This window comes from Panicum hallii, chromosome 2 (assembly GCF_002211085.1).
Source record: "Panicum hallii strain FIL2 chromosome 2, PHallii_v3.1, whole genome shotgun sequence".
In the NCBI taxonomy this organism is placed as follows: Eukaryota; Viridiplantae; Streptophyta; class Magnoliopsida; order Poales; family Poaceae; genus Panicum; species Panicum hallii.
Window position 1 is genome coordinate 43,927,696 of NC_038043.1, and position 18,921 is coordinate 43,946,616.

At 45.2% G+C, this 18,921-nt stretch overlaps 3 protein-coding genes and 1 pseudogene across 5 annotated transcripts in view; all 4 read right to left on the bottom strand.

Annotated features, from left to right (window-relative positions):
- Positions 1–786: 786 nt before the first annotated feature.
- Positions 787–5,130, bottom strand: LOC112882746 (putative transferase At4g12130, mitochondrial). Of its 2 annotated transcripts, none has more exons than XM_025947873.1 (5): positions 4,159–5,130; positions 2,550–2,740; positions 2,338–2,436; positions 1,507–1,665; positions 787–1,424 (listed from the first exon to the last, which is right to left on the bottom strand). In XM_025947873.1, exons 1-5 carry the CDS (start codon positions 4,632–4,634, stop codon positions 1,180–1,182), a joined length of 1,170 nt encoding a protein of 389 aa, XP_025803658.1. In that variant the 5' UTR covers positions 4,635–5,130; the 3' UTR covers positions 787–1,179. The 2 variants fall into 2 exon arrangements, with proteins under 2 accessions (XP_025803658.1, XP_025803657.1); XM_025947872.1 differs by having other exon boundaries at positions 802–1,424; positions 2,550–2,803; positions 4,159–5,099.
- Positions 5,131–5,473: 343 nt separating this feature from the next.
- Positions 5,474–8,943, bottom strand: LOC112882747. 2 transcript variants are annotated; one of them, XM_025947874.1, is made up of 7 exons: positions 8,752–8,939; positions 7,871–8,283; positions 7,608–7,774; positions 7,441–7,521; positions 7,185–7,260; positions 7,007–7,105; positions 5,474–5,849 (listed from the first exon to the last, which is right to left on the bottom strand). In XM_025947874.1, exons 2-7 carry the CDS (start codon positions 8,253–8,255, stop codon positions 5,725–5,727), a joined length of 933 nt encoding a protein of 310 aa, XP_025803659.1. In that variant the 5' UTR covers positions 8,256–8,283; positions 8,752–8,939; the 3' UTR covers positions 5,474–5,724. The 2 variants fall into 2 exon arrangements, with proteins under 2 accessions (XP_025803659.1, XP_025803660.1); XM_025947875.1 differs by having other exon boundaries at positions 5,755–5,874; positions 8,752–8,943.
- Positions 5,766–18,921, bottom strand: part of LOC112882748 — a 28,130-nt gene continuing 14,974 nt past the window's right edge. Inside the window, exon 7 of the mRNA XM_025947876.1 lies at positions 5,766–5,874. Within this exon, the coding sequence (XP_025803661.1) occupies positions 5,846–5,874 (29 nt within the window). The 3' untranslated portion in view covers positions 5,766–5,845. The remainder of the gene's footprint in view (positions 5,875–18,921) is intronic.
- LOC112882466 lies at positions 13,490–18,660 on the bottom strand (annotated as a pseudogene).

Here is an 18,921-nt window from a genome sequence, read left to right on the forward strand (position 1 = left end):
CCTAGCCTGAATAAAATTTTCAGGCTTTTGATGGTTCCCGGTGAGTAGGCTACTGCTTTTCCTGTCACGTGTGCACATGGTCCCTCTTTAGCTTTCGGGGGGGATGTATCCTAAACCATGCAGGCCAGGCCACAGCCTACAGCCTACGAGAGAGTCTTTTTAGCCCTTCTGAATCGAATCTTATCCGCATTTGGAGCTTTGCAAGAACAAAGGTTGTTTGCAGAGACGAGGGTGGAATGGTAATTTGCACAGCCTGAAGTCCTGAACAATCGGCAGGACACTGTTCATCTTTCCTGGTACTAGTATCAGACGTCGTTTGCTATCCGCAGAAGGGCAGCAACTAGTCGTCTACGAACTGTACAAAATTTGCTCTGCTCCGCGGCGAGCTCTACCTGCAGCGCCTGAGCGTCCGTCTGCTGTGGTAGTTTGCAGCGGCACGGTTTGGATTGTGCAACGCCATTCCGTTCTATTCCATTTGGTCTTGCTGACGGTGGCCTGCGAGAGGGGCCATAAGGTCACAGGGAATCCAAGGACCAGGGCGTCGTGCACGCCTCCGTGGTCAAGACTCATAAGATGACGGGCAATGGCTCGTGTCTTTTGCAGCAGAGCAGGGGATCACAGCTTGCTTGTACCCGTCGCACTAGAGGGTGCCTGGGCTGGCTGGCTGGCTGCCCAGTGTGCCTGTGTGGTCCAGTCCATGTCAAAGGCTCAAAGCCTGAGCGAGCGTTGAAACAGCAGGCTATCTCCTTCCGTGATTCCATCACACCTCGTGTGCGTACAACAGTGTTTGAGGCAACCACGAACACGAAATGCTTTACAGTTTACAAGCGAGATCAACGAATCTGTGCTGAGTTCTGACTGTCCAAGAAAAAATGTTGTACAAGATCAGTCTTATTGCTGGCGTGCTGGCAACAGAGGAACTTATTCGAATACAAAACATGCTCGAGTCGCATGCTAAGTCGCTAAGTCGCTTATTCTGATCGACGCACAAGTGAAGCGCAGGCAGAGAGGAGGAAAACAGGCTCTGCCTTGATACACCGGAGGGCTTGCCTAAAACTGAAACTGTTAGCTATGTGTACTGCCAGTCTTCAACACCACCTGACGGCAGAACTCCACCTGTAGCTCCCATGAGCTTCGCTGGAAGTTTTGGCTTAAGTTCACTTCTCACGGCTCTTGCTCTCAGGCAACTGCACTCTGCTGGTCAACCATCTGCGTCCACTCAGCTGGCCACCAGTCCGGTTTGATCGGCTGAACCCTGACGCCCTTGTTATCGCTGATGCAAAGGAACGATCCTTGTTTCAGTGCCTCTTCAAGTCTCAACAGGCCCATTCCGCGGGAGCCCAGGGCAGTGTTTACTGTACCGATTTTCTTGCCTGAAGCTTCGTTCACAACTTCTGAACCTGGAGCTACAGCCTGGTCGAGTTCTGATAACACAGGTTGCATTATTAGCATCCAGCAACAAAATGGTGATACGCTGTGTTATTTACCACGAAAAGTATTTTATACCTTCGCCCTTTTCATCAACAAACTTCATTGGCATAAGGCGCTTCCGAATGACACCACGGTGGTGTGTCCGTGCAATAAGCTCTTGCCCAATGTAGCAACCCTTCTCAAATGAAATCGCATTCAAGGCAGCAAGATTGTACTCCAGTGGGATTGCTTCACCTGAATCACAAGAGGACAGCTTCATGAAAAAGGAAGGGGCAACCTAAGCCATCTTGTCAGGAAAACCATGTTGCCCAATAGCTGGACAATTTCCAAAATGATAAGGCCATTCATATTCTATAGAGCTTTCAAAACATGGGAACCGGGAAAGCTGGAAGGTACTCTAAACCTCTACGCTAGCTTTTACAGACCTCCAGAAAAAACCACAAAACTGACACCATCTGGCCCGTTAATGTTTTATCAACTCTAATGAAGTTGTTTCAGTGAACACATATCATGTATGGTACCAACGTTAGCAACTGAGATTGCAAGCCTTTTGTATTACTGAGATATTACCTTTTTTAAGGTCTACGTTTCATTCATACTGCAGTTATAGTTTAGAAACAAATTAATCAAACTCAATTGTAAGTGAACTTGGAGCAGCTTCTAGTCAAAATACAAATTAGAGATAAAGGAAACTGTTGGGTGATGTGTGACTAAGAAAACAGATATGCTAACTTTGTCTAACATGAGATGAACAAATTATTCAGGAGCTGAACCTTCCAGAAATGTGCCAAAATTCTAGGGAAGCAGAAAAATATGATACCTATCGACGTCAAATTATCAAATAGAAACTATGATAACATTGCATAGTTATGACTCACGAACCACCTGCTCGAAAAAGAATCTTACCTTTTGGGATCTCAGTTGAACCTTCTGCAATTCCATTCTCTATCCGCCAAAGCTGATAATGTCGTTCATCCGCTTCTTTGTCAGACTCAACCAGTGGTGCTGTGAATACAAAAACAGGTCAAGTGTTCAAATCTGTCATTATTTATGTCAAATATTGGACATTTATATCAGAGAAGCTTTAGGAAATAATACCAAGGAAAAAAGTTACTTACGTATAGTGTCGGCTGGAAAAATTCCTCTGTAACCAAGGTAGTCTAACCGAGGATCTTTGAGCCATTGCCAACCATGACCATTCCCTTGTGCAGCTGACTCACCAGCATGGTCAATACCTTGTCCCCATCCAATTGATTGAGCCTCAGGTTCTTGAGTAGATGGTTCAGTATGCACCACATTCCGTCCAAACCTTTGCCAACATGCAAAATTCTCACTTACATTATCTATTTCAACCTTGGATCTCAACCGATATCTGAAAACAGGATAAGGTTACCAGGTCACAAGACATGAAATTCATCGGAAAAAGGTCAAATAGGGATAGATAGATTGGTTCCCCAATGTAGGGTAAAGCTGTAACGCAATGCAGTGTTATGGATCTTTCAGCTACAACAAGCTGTGAAAATTCCATGTTCTTAAACTACAGCTCACCGTAGTAACCTAACAGACACTAAGTTCAACATAAGCTGCTTAGGGAATGAGAGCAATTCATCATTAAGGTTCCTACGTGACACAAAAATCTCCAACTACAGTCTATATTCTCAACAGTGAGATGCTTAACGATCCACAAGCTTGGCAGTGAGCTGATTCTGATCTTCAAGAATTTTGGCACTAAAAGTTTTGCTACACAATTAGACTCCAAACTATGACACTAAAATGTCGAAAAGAGTGTGCATTCAAACTTAAGTGCACAATTTAACTTCAAACTGGAACCAAATTATCTAAGAAAACACCAAAAAATAACTAAGTGGACTGTTTTGGCTAGAATTTCCCACATAAGCTGATTAATTGATCTTACTCTCAACATAATAACCTATAACAACCATAATTATTCCCAGGGAAGCTGCTTTATTAAAGACTACAAGAGCACTCTGTAACTACAGTTCCTTACTGAACAAGAGCTAGGTCCAACACACATTGATTTGTACTGATCCATAGGTTGTATAGTACAAGTACGGGGCACAAACATGCATCACAACATTCAGGTGTCTAACAAAATAAAGCCTGAAATTAGCATGATCTAGTAACAGAAGCAGAGAACACGCTAACGTTTACAAGGTCACAACAATGTCGCTAACAGAAGCAGTAGAGTTAATTCCCTGCTGCAGGGAATGGACCAAAGTTGATGCAAAGACTGGGCCTAGGCACTCTTCATCATCACATCAGCAAAATTGTTCAAGTTGAAGGACATAACAGCTAAGGTGTACAAAGAGGTGGCAGATTTGGCACTAAATTCCAATTATGTCTACAATGTCAATAAGTGATAATGTATTGAAAGTTCAAGTTGCAATACATCAATTCATTTTCAGCAGAAAGTTGCAACACTCAATTGGACTCCCAACAGCATTGAAACATGTATATGTCATCCATATTTCCAACGTGAAACTAAATCATCCAGCAAACTCCTAAGAATCACTAAGCCTACTGTTTTGTCTAAAAGAACACCCTTTTGCGCTGATTAGCCCCAAAAATCCAAAATTAATGTACTACTGTTTACTTTTTGGTCGCGTTCGATTACAAGATCCTCCTAACAGATTTTTACAGGTCTCCGACTGAAATAATATTATACCATGTACTGAGCATTGAGCAACAATTTCGGCAACCAATCACCTCTTGAAGCAAGCGACGAGCTCGTCGACCTCCGCGGCGTCGACATCGGCGAGCACCTCCGCAGGCTCCCCCTCCTCCTGCGCAGGTTTCTCCCCCGTCTCCGGCGCCGACCCGGTGCGGTCGAGCATCTGCGACCGCGGCGGGGTCCGGTAGAGGAAGAGGTCGTAGAGGAACCTGCCCTGCGGCGTGAGCAGCGCGGCGTAGGCGGGCCCCGCGGGCCCCCGCGCGGGGGCGTTGGGCGTGGGCGCGTACCGCTGCGGCGACGAGGCGCCCCCCGCGGCGAAGGCGGAGAGGAGGTCGTTGGTGAGCAGCGAGTGGAGGAAGCGCGCCGCCTCGGGCCCCGCGAAGCGGACCACGGCGCGGGACGCCAGGCGGCACGCCAGCACGGCCGGGTCGGACGGCGGGCCCGTGTGGAGCGCGCGGCCGCCGCGCGGGCGGAGGAGGCTCGCGGCGAGGCGGCGCGCGAGCGGCGGCATGGTTGGGAACGGAGAGGAGCTGGACGCTTGGCTTGGGTTTTGGATGGCTTTTGGTGGAAATCGAGGGGTTTTGCGGGGTGGGGCGCGGCGGGGGAGGTGACGGTGGCAGTTGGCAAGCGGCGGGCGGCGCGGGGGAGCCGGGCTGCGGAGAGAGGAAGAGGTGGGAGGGGTACGCGTGGGGAGAGACGTGGCGGGTGGCAGGGGTTTGCCGGGTCCGCGTGGCCGTGTAGGTGGGTAGAGGGAAAGGCGAAGGCCTCGTGGAGTCGTGGTGTCGACGACGACGAGAGATCACGGCCGGCGAGGGTAACTAAACAAAAGCTCGGAACTTGGCGGCCGGTGCCGTGTGGCGGCCAAGCGGCGCGAGGCGGATGCTGGCGGTGGGGGAGAGGTGGTGACGGTGCGCTGTTCACGAACGATCCGGGACGGGTGACACGTTTGGTATCTGGCGGTGGGCATAAAGCATTTCGGCTTCGAGGCACAACGGCTGCTGCGTGGCCCAGCTGCCGGAGTCGGACGCCGCGACGAGCCCCGAAAGGCGGCGGCGGCGCGGGCTGCGTCGATCAGCCGGCAACTGGCATCTTGTCATTTGGGAAGAGCCTGCGTGGTGCTGCTAATCAGCCAAAGCCAGGGCCGAGAAGACTGCGTAGTTGCGTTCTTTTTTCCTTGCTGATGGGCCGATCATCAATCCGTTTCGGCCGATTCCACATGGTTCTCCGACGACTGACACTTCCGGAACAAGAACAGTGCCAGAAGCAGAATCCCAAAGTTCCCGTTTTCCGAACACGGCATCCGGAAAAAGAACAAGCTCACATCCTTCGGCGTCCGGAACAAGAACAACAGAACAGAGCAAACACCGAAACATATAATCAGGTTTGCGATATACACGACGCTTTTACAGCAAGGCTCGACGAGCCAAAATGTTTCACAGACCAGAAGGCACTGCACAACTACAGAAACTCCTCGACAGGGGTTTCAACGTATCGATACATTCAGACAACAGCATGACAGGCGCTCGACGTACTTGGACCTGAACCTTGCAGCTTTCCACAAACCACCTGTTTATTTATCTACGTCCACAAGATAACTCTCTTCAGGTGATTGGAATGACCCGTGATTTCGGCTTCCCATTGCGCCTCGGATCACGGCCTTGCTCTGTTCCGGGAAGCGCCCAGCCCCACGCAGATCGCCGGTCACGTCCGCTGGAGCTACGGTTACCTGCAGTGCACCAACCGGTGCGGAACTGAAGATTAGAAGGCAGACAATAAAATGAGATCTCGATGGATCAACATGATTTGCAAAGAACTATCTTGACAAACCACGTGTAGAAAATCTTAACACATTCAGAATTACAACAGAAAACTCCCAACATAAGTTCAGGCTTTAGAGCTTAAACATGATTTCCATTATTGAATCTTGTTTGCTAGGCAGACCTCTGAACCAGTAACTGCTGCTAAGCACCTAGAAAACCAATCAAGAAGGAAGCAAGGCTCCAAGGGTGCGCACTCAGAAAAGATGCTCATGTGTAAACCATACTTGTTGTCAGGCATGCACGCAAATTCACAAAGTAACATTTTACCCTATAATATATTAAACCATTTCTGGAATCCATATTGGTCATTCGATGTCATGGAAGCATGAACACAGCATTCTCTAATTCATTCAAAGCTTACTCTTCAATTATCATAATTTGTCCTCCAACTGTCATCCATGCTGAGACCAAACTCACAAATGTTTCCTTATAAGCTTCAATACAAAAGAATATGATGTAGGAATTTTGATTCTACACGGCTACTGGACACAATAGCGAAGAAAGTCAACTGTTAAATGCACTAGGCCAGTGAAAGTAATAAGAAAAACCAGGGTGCAGACAGTAATAGAACCCAGCGTGAACAGAATGCAAGAGCAGTAATACCCACACAATGTCCACTCACTCCAGTAAATGATACTCAACCAATAACAAGTTCAGCTTTGAAGTGTTCATCTCCAAGGATTATACTAGCTTTTACTAAATGAGCAACAAAAACGCTTTGGCTTTCTAGATTTGTACTACTTCAGATTTCAGCAGCTACTTTGTAGCATCCCACTCAGAAGGTGTTCATCCCCACTCAGAAGGGGTGCAATCTGTTATAATTTTCATTTGGGGTAGTGAACCATGCACTAAGGTTTCCTCCTGGTATAAGGAAAGACACGGACCAAATACAAGTGCATGATGGATGACAACCTATCTTAGACAGAAATGAATTTTCTTCCACGAGGAATAATGCCAAGAAAAGCAATTATCTGTCTCCACAAAAAACATCATCCTTGGTACACCTAGTAAATAAATGAAATGGCACTTGCATAACTTCTTACAAATATAAAAGACTGCTTACCAGAATTATCACTATTTGGTGCACCAGCATTTTGATTCCATCCAGGCAAGTGATGTCCAGCATTCCCCTTCCATGATTCCTCAAATCCAGCTAGTTCATCTACAAATTACTATGAGTTAATAAATAATCAAAATTGCATTCTGGGCACAGCAAGGAAAACGAGACATATCAAACAAACCTTCATTCAGGTTATGCAGTATCTGTGTACTGTCAACCTTCCCATCTGACTTCAGTTTCCTTGTCAGGGAGTGGCCCTAAAAAGAACAAGGAACAATTAGTTATACTGTACCCAGATTGAAGTCCTCTTTTTATTTTTGCCTGTTTGGATCCATTAGCAATCGGTAATTCAAGATAGTACTAGGCTCGTGCGTGCATCAGGCTACTCAACAGTATATTTTTGATTGAACATATACAGCTCTGAATGGATTGTCTACCTTATCATGTATTCCTCGTGATATTCTATGAGTGGCCTCTTTAGTTGTTGTATCTGCTTCCTTGCTTTCTTCCACAGTGATCTGCAAGAAGCACAATTATTTTCACTTCTACCTCCCAAGCACTGCAAAAAAGAGGCATCACCTGCCGTTTCATATAATTAGCTTACCCCATCACTGCCAGTCCGCCGAGTCTTTGAAGCAGTGTAATAAGCTCCATTAATACCACCATAGGTCACTGAAGAGCTCTGATATGTGAAAGTACGAGCTTGTGATTGCCCTCCACTATTAGCCCTATTGAGATCCCTCCGTAGCTGGACTTGACCACCTTCCATCACTACAGAGAAACAAGTCAAAAGATGTGACTCCATATACGATTAACTCAGCATCTCCATGAAACTGGACAAGGAAACTGAATGAACCCTGCTCCTACCATCACTTGCATCATCTGGCTCCTGAACATAAGAATCCTGGTTTGACTGCTCGTTACCGTGCTCCGCGTTTTCTCCTCCCTCCTCATCAAGCTCTGTTATGACAGGTCTTCTGCCATTACTCTTAGGAGGAGCTTGCTGGATGAATCCATCGTTCCTCATGTCACCGAACGGCCCTCCCATCGGCCCAAAAAGGCTAGGTCCAAACATGCCATGGCCACCCATCATCCGACCCTCGAATGGCTGCGTGAAGAATGGATCATCAAATGGATCCCTCCCTCCAAAGAAGCCAGAAATCAAACTCCTCTGGGGACCAAAACCACCAAACCCAGAAAATGGGTCCCTGCCACCGAAGAAGTCATCCCTCCCGTTCTGCCCTCTATCCATTTCGGAGCAATTAGGTGTTCTCTGCAAGCTGCAGCAGTTATGGTAGCAGTTAGTAACTTGCAGTCTTGCAATACTAAATACAGGAAGGATCATAGAACGAGAAATTTCTCATGCAAGCATCCTTCCATCCCTTCCCGCAACTAAATTTTACTAACTCCATTCTGAGAAAGGCAGTTCGCTTCTCAAACAAACGCACTGAGCATAAGCATCACTAAACTGTTGTAATCAAGAAAGAAATTTTGGTCCATATAGGTATCAAGCTCTAACTAATCTCCATTTTCTAGGCACAAGACCGAACCCATCGATTGTTCCTGGAAAGCTAATACGCCATCGACACGCATACAAGACCGAACGCATCGACAAGCATATATCTCTAGCTAAAGAATTGAACACCACCACCAATAAGACAGGCAAGATCAAACCGAAATGCTCAACAAGCATGACAAACTCACGACTACCCAGGAATTAACCGAGCAGTTATCTCTGCCGTCCATACCTGGAGGATCTCCTGGGGCGCACGGAGAAGGAGACGGCCGTCGAAGGGAGGGATCGCCGGAGGAATTCCCGAGTCTGGTGGTCGGGGACGGCTTTTATTTTGGGTTGGTGAATGGGGTGGTCGGATTGGGGAGAGGAGGAGGAGGTGAAGGCGCTGTGTGGTCTCTGGAATTTGCCTTCTCCCGAACGTTCGGGTTGTGGAGGTCCGCGAACCCTCCAGAGTCCAGACTGACCGGTCAGTGTAGGGCTGTAGGCAGGCTCCAACTGGGCCAGTTCGCTTACTGGGCTTTAAAGCAATTTCGTGTCTTGGACAAATATCCAAAAAAAATGGGCTCGGAGTAGTAGGCTTGGGCCATTCGGCTTGGATCGGGCCGAGCTGGCTCTACGAAAAACTTTGAGAGCCCGTTTGGATGTGGATATTGTTGAGTTTGGTATTGAATTGAGTTGAATTTCAAATCAGACCTACTTTAAAAATGAACAGTAATACCAAAGCTATTATTTGGATGTAGATGAAATTGATTGATGAAATTCAACATTAAACGAATACCGATTCATGTTTGAATGTACATGCTGTGAAATTGGAATCAGCCCGCGGCAATCGCCCGCTGTCGTCTCCTCTTCTGCCCCCTCGTGAAGCTCCGGGCCAACGGGATACGAGTAGAGGGAGGGGCGGAGGAGCCAAGGAGTGATGGGCCGGTGCAGGGGGGCGACGCGGCTGCTGCGCCGGCGCTACGAAGAAGTAAAGGGGCGCCTCTCCTCCTCTCTCTCCTCCCAACCCTCCCGCTCCTCGTCATTGACCTCGGGGCCGGCAAGTGGCCGCCGGCGGCGGCGGCTGCACCACGAGGGGAGGCAGAAGGGCGGAGGGGCGGGGCCGCCGACGAAGCGCCATGCTGCACGCAGGTGGAGGGGCGGAGGACGGGCCAGTGCAGGGACGCGCCGCGTTACGCCGGTTGGTGGGAGCGGGCTGGCGAAGGGATTGGTGCTCGCCGCCAGTTGCGAGGAAAAAAACTTAAGGTTTTCTTTGCAAATCTCCCTAAACCGGAAAGGTTGGACTGTGGGTTGATTTTGAGAAAAGTTGTTGGCTTTTTCATAAAATTAACTAAGAAAGGAGGCCAGCCTGTAGGTTGATTTCTCTAAAGTCCGAGGATTTTTTTGCGAAGTGACCGGGACTCGCACGATCTCGGCCGTCCGAGTGACCGATGCGACGGCCGGGAATGACCGGCGACATGGCCATGCTCCTTTGCTCTCTTTTGGTGCATGAATCATACATAGAGATAGAGATATGTAACTTTGTCCAGGGCTGTCAGGTAACTTTTTTGTTATTTGTTAAATGTTGTGCAGCTGAAAGAAATCCTTGATTGGAAGTATGTAAACCTTTCAGGATAGCTACCTAGCCTGTTCCATTAATGTCTTCTAGGTTCTTCGGATATACGTTACTGGAAGAGTGCATATTGGAGCAACTATTTTGTATCTTTCCTGAACAATCCAATATAACAGTGAATAATATTTCTCAGCAGTACATTTCACGCAATGGAGTGGAGGTGATTTGATGGCAAACTACTACGTATATTCCAAAGCATAAGCTTGTCTGTCTGGGAGGTCTTGCATGATGGTCTCGAGCAAATAGAAATTCAGTGCTCAAACATTATTACTCCTTTGAAGGCAGCCAGAAATGATCTCATCAATCAAATTTAATCAACTGACGAAATTATAATGTCTTACAGACCTGAGCAATGGACGTAGGCCATGCTGGAGATGGTTTTAACTGGAAGGCCTAACGGCGCGACGATGAGCTATAGCGTGCTGGTGCCAACGACGACGGACATGCACACCACACCGGCGGCCATTCAATCGGCCTGGCGGGATTGCTCGTGCGCCCGCGCCGCCCAGTGTACTTGGCTTCCTGCTGCGGCCTCCTGTGCACGGCGGCTGGGCAACCACGTGCCTTGGCGAGGCGGCGGCCCGTGGAGGAGCTTGAAGGGGCGCCCTGCAGGCGCAGGCGCAGGCGGCGGCGGCGGCGGCGGCCGGGAGGAGGCGCGGAGGCGAGCGTGATCCGAAAAAACTGATTGGCCCTGTTAGGATTCGATTATTATTTGTTAATAAATTACACTTAACATTGTATCCGTGTTGATCTCGGACTAAGCTCGCACCGCTTAGAAAACGGCCCATACATAGCCAGCCCCCGCCCCCGTGCACATGGCGACGTCGTCGTCGACACCAATATAATCAACCTCGAGGCAGGCGCACTCATGGCGGCGGCGGTGATACCGGCGCCCACATTGCCATGCCTCGTCTTCGACTACGACGGCGAGCAGCAGCGCACGACGCTTTTCAGCATCTCCGACGGCGCGCACCGCGCGTGCGAGATTGAGGAGCTGCGGGGCAAGCGGAGCTGGCCCACGTCGCACGGCTGGGCATGCTCGCGTCGGACCCGGCGACCGCGGCCACGTTCCTGTGGAACCCGCCGCGCGCTCCGGGGACCGCCGCCGACCGGATCGCGGTGCCGCCGCTGGCGCAGCCGCCGCCCTTGCGGTCCGTCTGCGCGCGGTCCGGCGACCCATGCACGGCCGCCGGCGGACGATGCACGGTGCTACTCGCCGAGCCGCCGCAGAGCACCATCCTGTGGTACTGCCAGGCCGGCGGCAGGGCGTGGACCAGGCATGAGTACGACCTGGGCAGCGCCAGCATCCGGGTGCCGGAGGGGAACGCGTGGTGCAAGCGCACCGTGAACCGCCTCGCGTCGTGCCAGGACAGGTTCTACTATCCCCACTCGTCGACCCAGTGCGGCGTGATCGGCTTCTCCCCGGCCGGGCTGCCGGAGCTCAGCACCGTGCCGATGAAAATGGTGCGGCCCGTGTCCCTGAGGGCGGCTTGATGGCGGCGGCGGCCACGTATATTGTTGAGATCGGCGGCGACCTCCACACGGTGTACGTGTTCCGCCATGGCATCGACTTCACCGCCGTCGCCGACGTCGGCGTCTACAGGATGGACTTCGCGAGGCAAGAGCATGTCAGGGTGGAGAGCATCGGCGATCGGGCTATTCTGGCAGGCTCCGGCAGTTGCTTTGGAGGGTGGTGTCCGGCCACCGAGTTTGGGTTGCTGCCGAACACCGTGTACTGGATGAGCTCGGTCGACGATCGGTTGCATGTGTTCGACATCGAAGTGGGAGCAGAGGAGGTGCACGAGCCATGCAAAGGTGTTGCCGTGCCATCACGCAAGCCATTTTGGATAATTCCTGCGCATCCATAAGTCTGCCACGTCACTTTGACACTAGAATAAAATAGTAGCATTTAGTTGTTCAATGACGCAAATGTGCCATATGAAAAATGTACCATTTTGTAATAGTGTCTAAATTAAACAATATTCTAGAACATGGTGACAATTAACTTCAATATTCGTACGATATTAAAAGAGAGTCGTATATTCGGAAATGGCTACATGTAGTATTAGAAAAATCATCAGACGCTAATCATCCATAAAACATATCGTTAGCATGTTGCATGTGCATGTTGGTATTTATTTTTTTAATAAAAGGGCACAAAGATAGAAGATATAAATTTTATGCTCAAATAATGTTTAGTATGTCAAATGTATCATTTATGACCATGGTTGCTTAATAAAATAAATTCAAATCCTTAGTTCAAACATCGCCTATTTGAAAACTTTGAGTGCTGGAAATTCCAAAACTACTTATTTTGCCACTCAAATCAAAACGGCCAGCTCTACTCTCTCTGATGCCTTTCTCTCAATCTTTCTTTTTCTTCTCCCTGGTACAACTGACCACCCAATCTCCCCACCATTCGTACCTCCGGCACCATCCCACCTCCCTGCTTCCCCACTTTTCCCCTGAGCCATCATTGCCACTACCTCCGCCCCTCACCGTCGAACTCCTACCTCCGACCATTATTCTCATCATCCAACCATAAATATGGATCGCTGGTGAGCTGCTAATGCTCGTGCTCTCCTTGTCTCTCAGGTTTGGCCCGAACGCGGCCATGCCGCTCGGCGGCGCTGCCGCAGGCGTTTCTGCTCACCGCCGAAGCAAATGTGCCAGAGCGGAGCGAGCAAGGGAGAGTGGGGGAGGTGGTGGAGCAAAAGCACAACGGATCCAGCGATGAAATGACGACGGGCTCAATGCAAGTTTCATCGCGTGTCATCTAGCTTACCTGCCACGTCAGTAAAATTGTTGATATGGTATGGACTTAATGCTGATAAAAGATTCTTGACACTACCACTAAGAGTGGCCTAATGGTCATGGCAATGTTTCACGTCCCGCCAGATTCACCATAACCAAACCTCGTTTCAGATCTATATATGCAATAATTTGGTATGTATTACCATACAAACATCAATCTAGATTCATAAACAGTTTTTGGCAAAACGATCCTATCAATTTTTCTATTAATCTGTTCGTCAATAACAGCACCAAAAAAGGGACAAAATGTTTTACACATGTCTCTTATTTTACAACCTAATATGCCAGCTCACTTCCTCAATTCGAAAATAAAGAAGAATAACGTGTGATCAGTTCGACAGACATCAGTCATTGGTGACAATTGACAGCATCAACCTGATAAAATGTGAAACTGTTCATTGGCAAGTATGTCTGCTGTAAGCTGCAAAAGCAAACGAATTAATATACTCCGGACTGAGTAAAAAGGATCGAACCAATAAGAAGAGAATGTACCTTATATCGAGTACTATAAGGCGAGAGTTCATTCCATCGCTCGGTATGCAAACTACTTGTTAGCGGCGCTACCTATCGACTTCAGCTTCTGCACGTGGGAGAGTCGTTGCATGAACATAGCAGGCTGACTTTCAGCAATCCCCGTGGGAAAGAATTGATGAAAAAGAAAATGGGAACCCTTAAGGCAGATCGAGTTTTTACCGAAATAAACTGCGGAGGGTCATCGATGCTAGATGAGCCCAAAACGATTTCGCGCTTCATTTTCATTGTAAGCTTGTGCACCGTGCGCAACTGATCCATTGGAGTGTGAAGTGAGATATATGCACAACAGAAATCGAAATTACTATTTTGTAGTAAAGACACAACGTACTTCAGATCTAGTGGCTCCACCAATCATGAAGACGAAAATCCGGTTGCCTAGCCTCTTGAATTCACCTGATGAGTGTCTCAAGACTGAAGAATCACTGCCAATCCAATTTATTATGATAAGGAAGTAGCCAAAGCTTGGAACCCACTGAAGTAGGTGTGTTACTCGAAATTCATAAGGCCCAAGAGGTCCAGACAGAAAATTATGTTTAATCACTACCTTGATTGAGAATCGCCAGAGGTCCGAGACTTAGCCCATTGTGGTGTCCGCCTTGACCTCATAGACATTGGCTGTGGGTTTTGTGGTGGTCCTGCCGTTGATGCTGTTTGAGTGGCACCTTGAGGAGCAGAACTTGGCTCACCCATAGATGGGTATTCTTTCAGAGGTAATTCACCTTTGCTCAGTTTCTCAATTAGCTCCTGTTAATAAATCATGGAACTCCAACTGTTACAACAGATAATTCAACATGTAACGAAATTCATAAGAAAAAAATTGAATGTAGAAAAAATATACATGCACTTAAGAAAATTTCTGAAGGATAAAGGCAACATACTTAATCATAAATTTAAATAGTAATTTTATTTGGTTAATGGTAAGTAATTCTTGACCGCAAGAACCTAAGGAGATACTCTCTTCAGTCAGGACTATACAACAAAATATAACTGCATGCATGTCAATCTTGATGTTGGAACGTCATATGATTCTCACACAAGGTAATATTTGTTGAAGACAAGGGAAGGTCAGTAAGAACATGCCTCAATAAGTGGGAAAAATCGTGATAACGCCCATGTTTCCTCCCCATCCTGTTTTTCTACCCTGGCAGCATTTTTCTTCTGGAATAAAAATTAGAAACATGTGAATACAGGGGAAGATTTAGAAAGTTATTTCGTACAAAGTCATGACTTTTCATCTCTATATGGAGAGAAAATCATGAGCTCACCTTTTGCGCATCAAATTTTAGAGAGAAAGTACCGGTCCTTGATGACTTTTTTGTATCTACACCTTCCAAGTATCTTAAACACTTTATTACATCCATATCATCATGTGGAAGCTTTGCTAGCTGAATATCAATAAATTAGCTCGCTGTCATATAGCTATAGAACAAATAACATAACATGAAAATTTGTCAACAAAGAATGTAGATGCTATTCTATAAAGTTTGTTAACAAAGATCCAAATGACAGAATAATCTTTAGCTTCTTCTGTAATGCAAGATGATGTTAACAATCTCAGTCTATACGGCCCAGACTTATCTCAATGACTCAATCTGGGTATTGGATTTTTTTTCGCAGGTAGCATAATAAATGGCTAATAAGGCAAAAGTATTTTAGATGAACTGGGATGCAAGTGTCCAATTACAAGATGTAAAAGCTACTCTTTACTAGCTTTAACCTCCTTCAGAGATGGATTAAACTTATTTTAAGACTATTACTAAGCTGGATTTATTTTTGCGTTTCTTATTCTTGTTTCCTGTGGGTTTCATTTCTAGCCTACCCCAACTTGCTTGGGACAAAAGGCTAAGTTATTGTTGCTATTGTGTACTAAGCTGGATTTATGTCCAAGCTTCCGCATCCTCAGGTAGTCAAAATAGTTGCATGAGCATTTTCTACCTCACACACAAAAAATGGTGTCATGGTACCTTTAGTTATTGCCAAGTAGTGGTCTTAATTTATACATTTACTCCTATGCAGAAGCAATGCACATTACAATTTTATTATTCCCTATAAATAATCAAGAGTTGATATTAGCTTAGTCTGAAATCCGTAGTGTGAATAACCACATGATAATTTTAAGCACAAGTTGCTTTTGCATTGATATGTACTAATCTGAGAGAGAGGCATATGGGAATTATGTAGGATTTAGCAACTAGGATAAGATATCACATATAGGACACATTCTAAATATCTGGTCCCTATTAATATGCCCTAAATTCCAATACTCATAATTAGTGAGAGCAAATCGAGGTTTACTCCAATGTCATTGTATATCTTTGCATCTTGAATAAGGCGTGCACTATTTATATAATCAATAGCTCATAAGCAGTAAAAAAATTATGTGAAATACCTGCATCAACTTTTCCCCTTTGTCACCTTCAAACTTTTCTGGATATACAATTGCATATATTATCAGCAACCTCAATTTGTTTTCTGGACTCATATCCTTGATAGTAGAACAAGCATGTCAAGCAAAGAACAAAATCAAACTGAAAGGGACTTAGCAGCAAGCCTATTTTTCGTTTCTCTTTCTGAACAAACCTGCTTTGACCTAAGCATGCTGATCACCTCCTTCGCTCCTGCATCTCCAAAAACCAGATCCTGCTCCAGCTGCCCAATGTCACGGAGCCCATACTCCCTGATAAACCTATTAATTTTCCCAGCAATCTGAAAAGGAGACCAATCGAAGTTTTAGTACTCATCAATTGAAATTAGAGGTAAATACAACAAAGGTTGTTGTTCAAAGTAGCAGTTAGGGCCTGTAACCTAACAAACTTTATTTCTTCTATAAATGAAATGACACAACTCTCCTGCAATGTTCCAAAAGGATGTTGTTCAAATGCAAGCACTGGGCCATATGATGCATAAACTAAATATGGAAAACATGCATTAAGGTGAAAACAAATGCCTTTAAACGACAACTGCTTGCTTTGAACTATATTCAATGCTTACCTATGTGGGTAAAACATGTAAATGTGGAAAGGACAATAATGACATTTCTTACCATGTTAAATAATTTATTTCTACCGTGGCTGCAATAGATTCCATCAGGAGCGATGAACCATCTTTTGGCGCCCCTTTATAATTATGTACCATAAGATAATATAATTTGTTTTAGTGCTAATATAATTTTGTTCTTGCATCTGTATGAAAGTTAAGCTCCTGATTCCCTTAAATTTATAAATATAGGAAATGGTAAGTGATGACTTGTAAAGATAAAAGATTAAACATCAGAACAGAAAGCATACAGGGCAGATATTCTTTGAGAGCAACCATCTACCTCTATATGTAGTGTCAATTTCTCAACTTGATCACTATATTGCGGCAAAGCTTGAACGATTTTCTGCAGATCCCTTGTGAGATTTCACCACCATCTCTAGTTGAAAATGGAAACACCACTATCATTTCTAATGCAAGAATTTGGAAATATTATGCATTTTATGGTCTGGCATCAGAAGCAAATTTTGTGCCAATACCTAGTGATAGACCTTTTATATATAATCAAACTAAAGCTACAGTTTAACTTAAACTATAGGTGTTTCTGTATCACTTGCCTTGCAGCATTAAATCCAAATAAAATCACTTGTTCAAAAGAATGCTATATGCTACTGAGATGCATATGGTCATATTTGACGTTTGAATAATTGTGCCGCAGATAAATATCCAGCACAAGGGGTACTCAAAAGTTGAGATAGAATATGACTAACATCAGCAGCCCAGAAGTGTAGATAGCACTATAACTAAAAATCATAAATAGCAGCAGTAACAAAAAAAATTGAGGCATTCTTATGAAATACTGTACTATAGGATACACCATGCCCAAAAAAATCACTCACAATTACATCCGAAATTGAGAAAGGTTATGCACCTTGAATGTAGTTGTGCTGCTTTATTCTTGGAAACAAAATTATTCATCTTTTCATACAATCTCTCGCTAGCCTAGCATTTTAATTAGTGTTAGGAATAATACACCAAAATATAGTTAAGCGATCAAAATGCACCAATATAACACATAAGACTCACATCAGCTATGTGAGCATGGCGAAGCTCAAGCCAAAGAGGATCATGATCCTCCAATACAGCCTCCTTCTGTTCAGGTTCTGAACCTGCCTTTGATACCTTCCAACAGAAAATAACATTAAGAATAAGGAAACTAAGAGAATTAGTAGATCGTTACTAATATGATATTACCAATTACCTCGTATATGTATTTGGTACCATCCATTTCAAGTAGATCATGGCACATTGCATCATAGTCCATTCGTGAATAACAGGTGCTATCTTTGCAGTCATATGAAATTGTTGTAAGCTGTTATGAATATATTGACGAGGTTTGCTATATTGACGATCTTTACTATACTTTTAAGATGAATAACAGGTTATGCTTTAGCACCTGATCTATAGGCCTGTCAACAATGAGCAGTTCACATGTCTCCTTCTGGGGAAATTCAGGAATTGTTGATTTATATTTTGACACAATATCCCAAACAGCAGTAGCAAGCCACTTTGGAACCATGTCAAATTTAGTAGTTGCGGAAGCATCTCCTTTTGGGGCCCGATACCGCACACATGGAAATTCCTGCAAAGTACTTAAATCAGCTTTCGTGTTTAATAAAAAAGGGGAATAATAAGGCTATTTATTCATAAAATAGCGCAGTAGAGCTAAAGGTCTAGTTGCCTCTGTTGCTAATTAAGATAGGAGATAGTCATAAATCAAGGAAATCTAAAGTTAGCATTGTAGACCACTCCCTCCTTTCTAAAATGTAAGAAATTTTAGTTTTGCACTAAGTCAAACTTCTCTAATTTTGACCAAGTTTATAGAAAAATATATTAACATCTACAATACCAAACAAATGCAAATGTATTCTGTTCACTAAAAAGAAATTTTCTGTGCAAATATATTAACATCTACAATACCACTCCCTCCTTTCTAAAAGAGGAATTTTCTACTAATTATCAGTGGGCATGAATAGATTGTAACAAATGGAGTTCACTAACGTACTTTCAATGATGCAAATGTGGTCGCGATGCGAGTAGCCATCGTGCTTATAGTATCATTGAACATTTTGGAATTCTGTTCACTGGGCCATATAAATCATTCAGCGCCGAATCATGGTCAGTTACGAAGCCCTGCATATATAACAGATAAAGTTAGTAGTATAGTGATCATCGTATCATAGACAGAGAGCAGGAGACAAAGGCATGCAAATACAAGGGCATCCAGCATGTTTACTGGAATGGATTTCCTATGCTTTTCACTTAAGAAAATCATGAATATTTCCACCATACTAGGAAATTTAAAACCATTTAATTCTTTCATAATGCAAGTGCATCTGTGTAACAAAACCAACGACAACAATAGTTTGGTGTCAGCCTTTGCTTGCTTCCTATATAGCCTATAAA

Coding starts and splice junctions, on each gene's coding strand:
- LOC112882746 (XM_025947872.1), bottom strand. CDS start 4,634: ATGCCGCCGCTCGCGCGCCGCCTCGCCGCGAGCCTCCTCCGCCCGCGC. Junction 2,437..2,549: donor TTTTCCAGCCGACACTATAC/GTAAGTAACTTT, acceptor TTGTATTCACAG/CACCACTGGTTGAGTCTGAC. Junction 1,666..2,337: donor TTCAACTGAGATCCCAAAAG/GTAAGATTCTTT, acceptor CTTGTGATTCAG/GTGAAGCAATCCCACTGGAG.
- LOC112882747 (XM_025947874.1), bottom strand. CDS start 8,255: ATGGATAGAGGGCAGAACGGGAGGGATGACTTCTTCGGTGGCAGGGAC. Junction 7,261..7,440: donor CACGAGGAATACATGATAAG/GTAGACAATCCA, acceptor TGTTCTTTTTAG/GGCCACTCCCTGACAAGGAA. Junction 7,106..7,184: donor ACTGCATAACCTGAATGAAG/GTTTGTTTGATA, acceptor AGTAATTTGTAG/ATGAACTAGCTGGATTTGAG.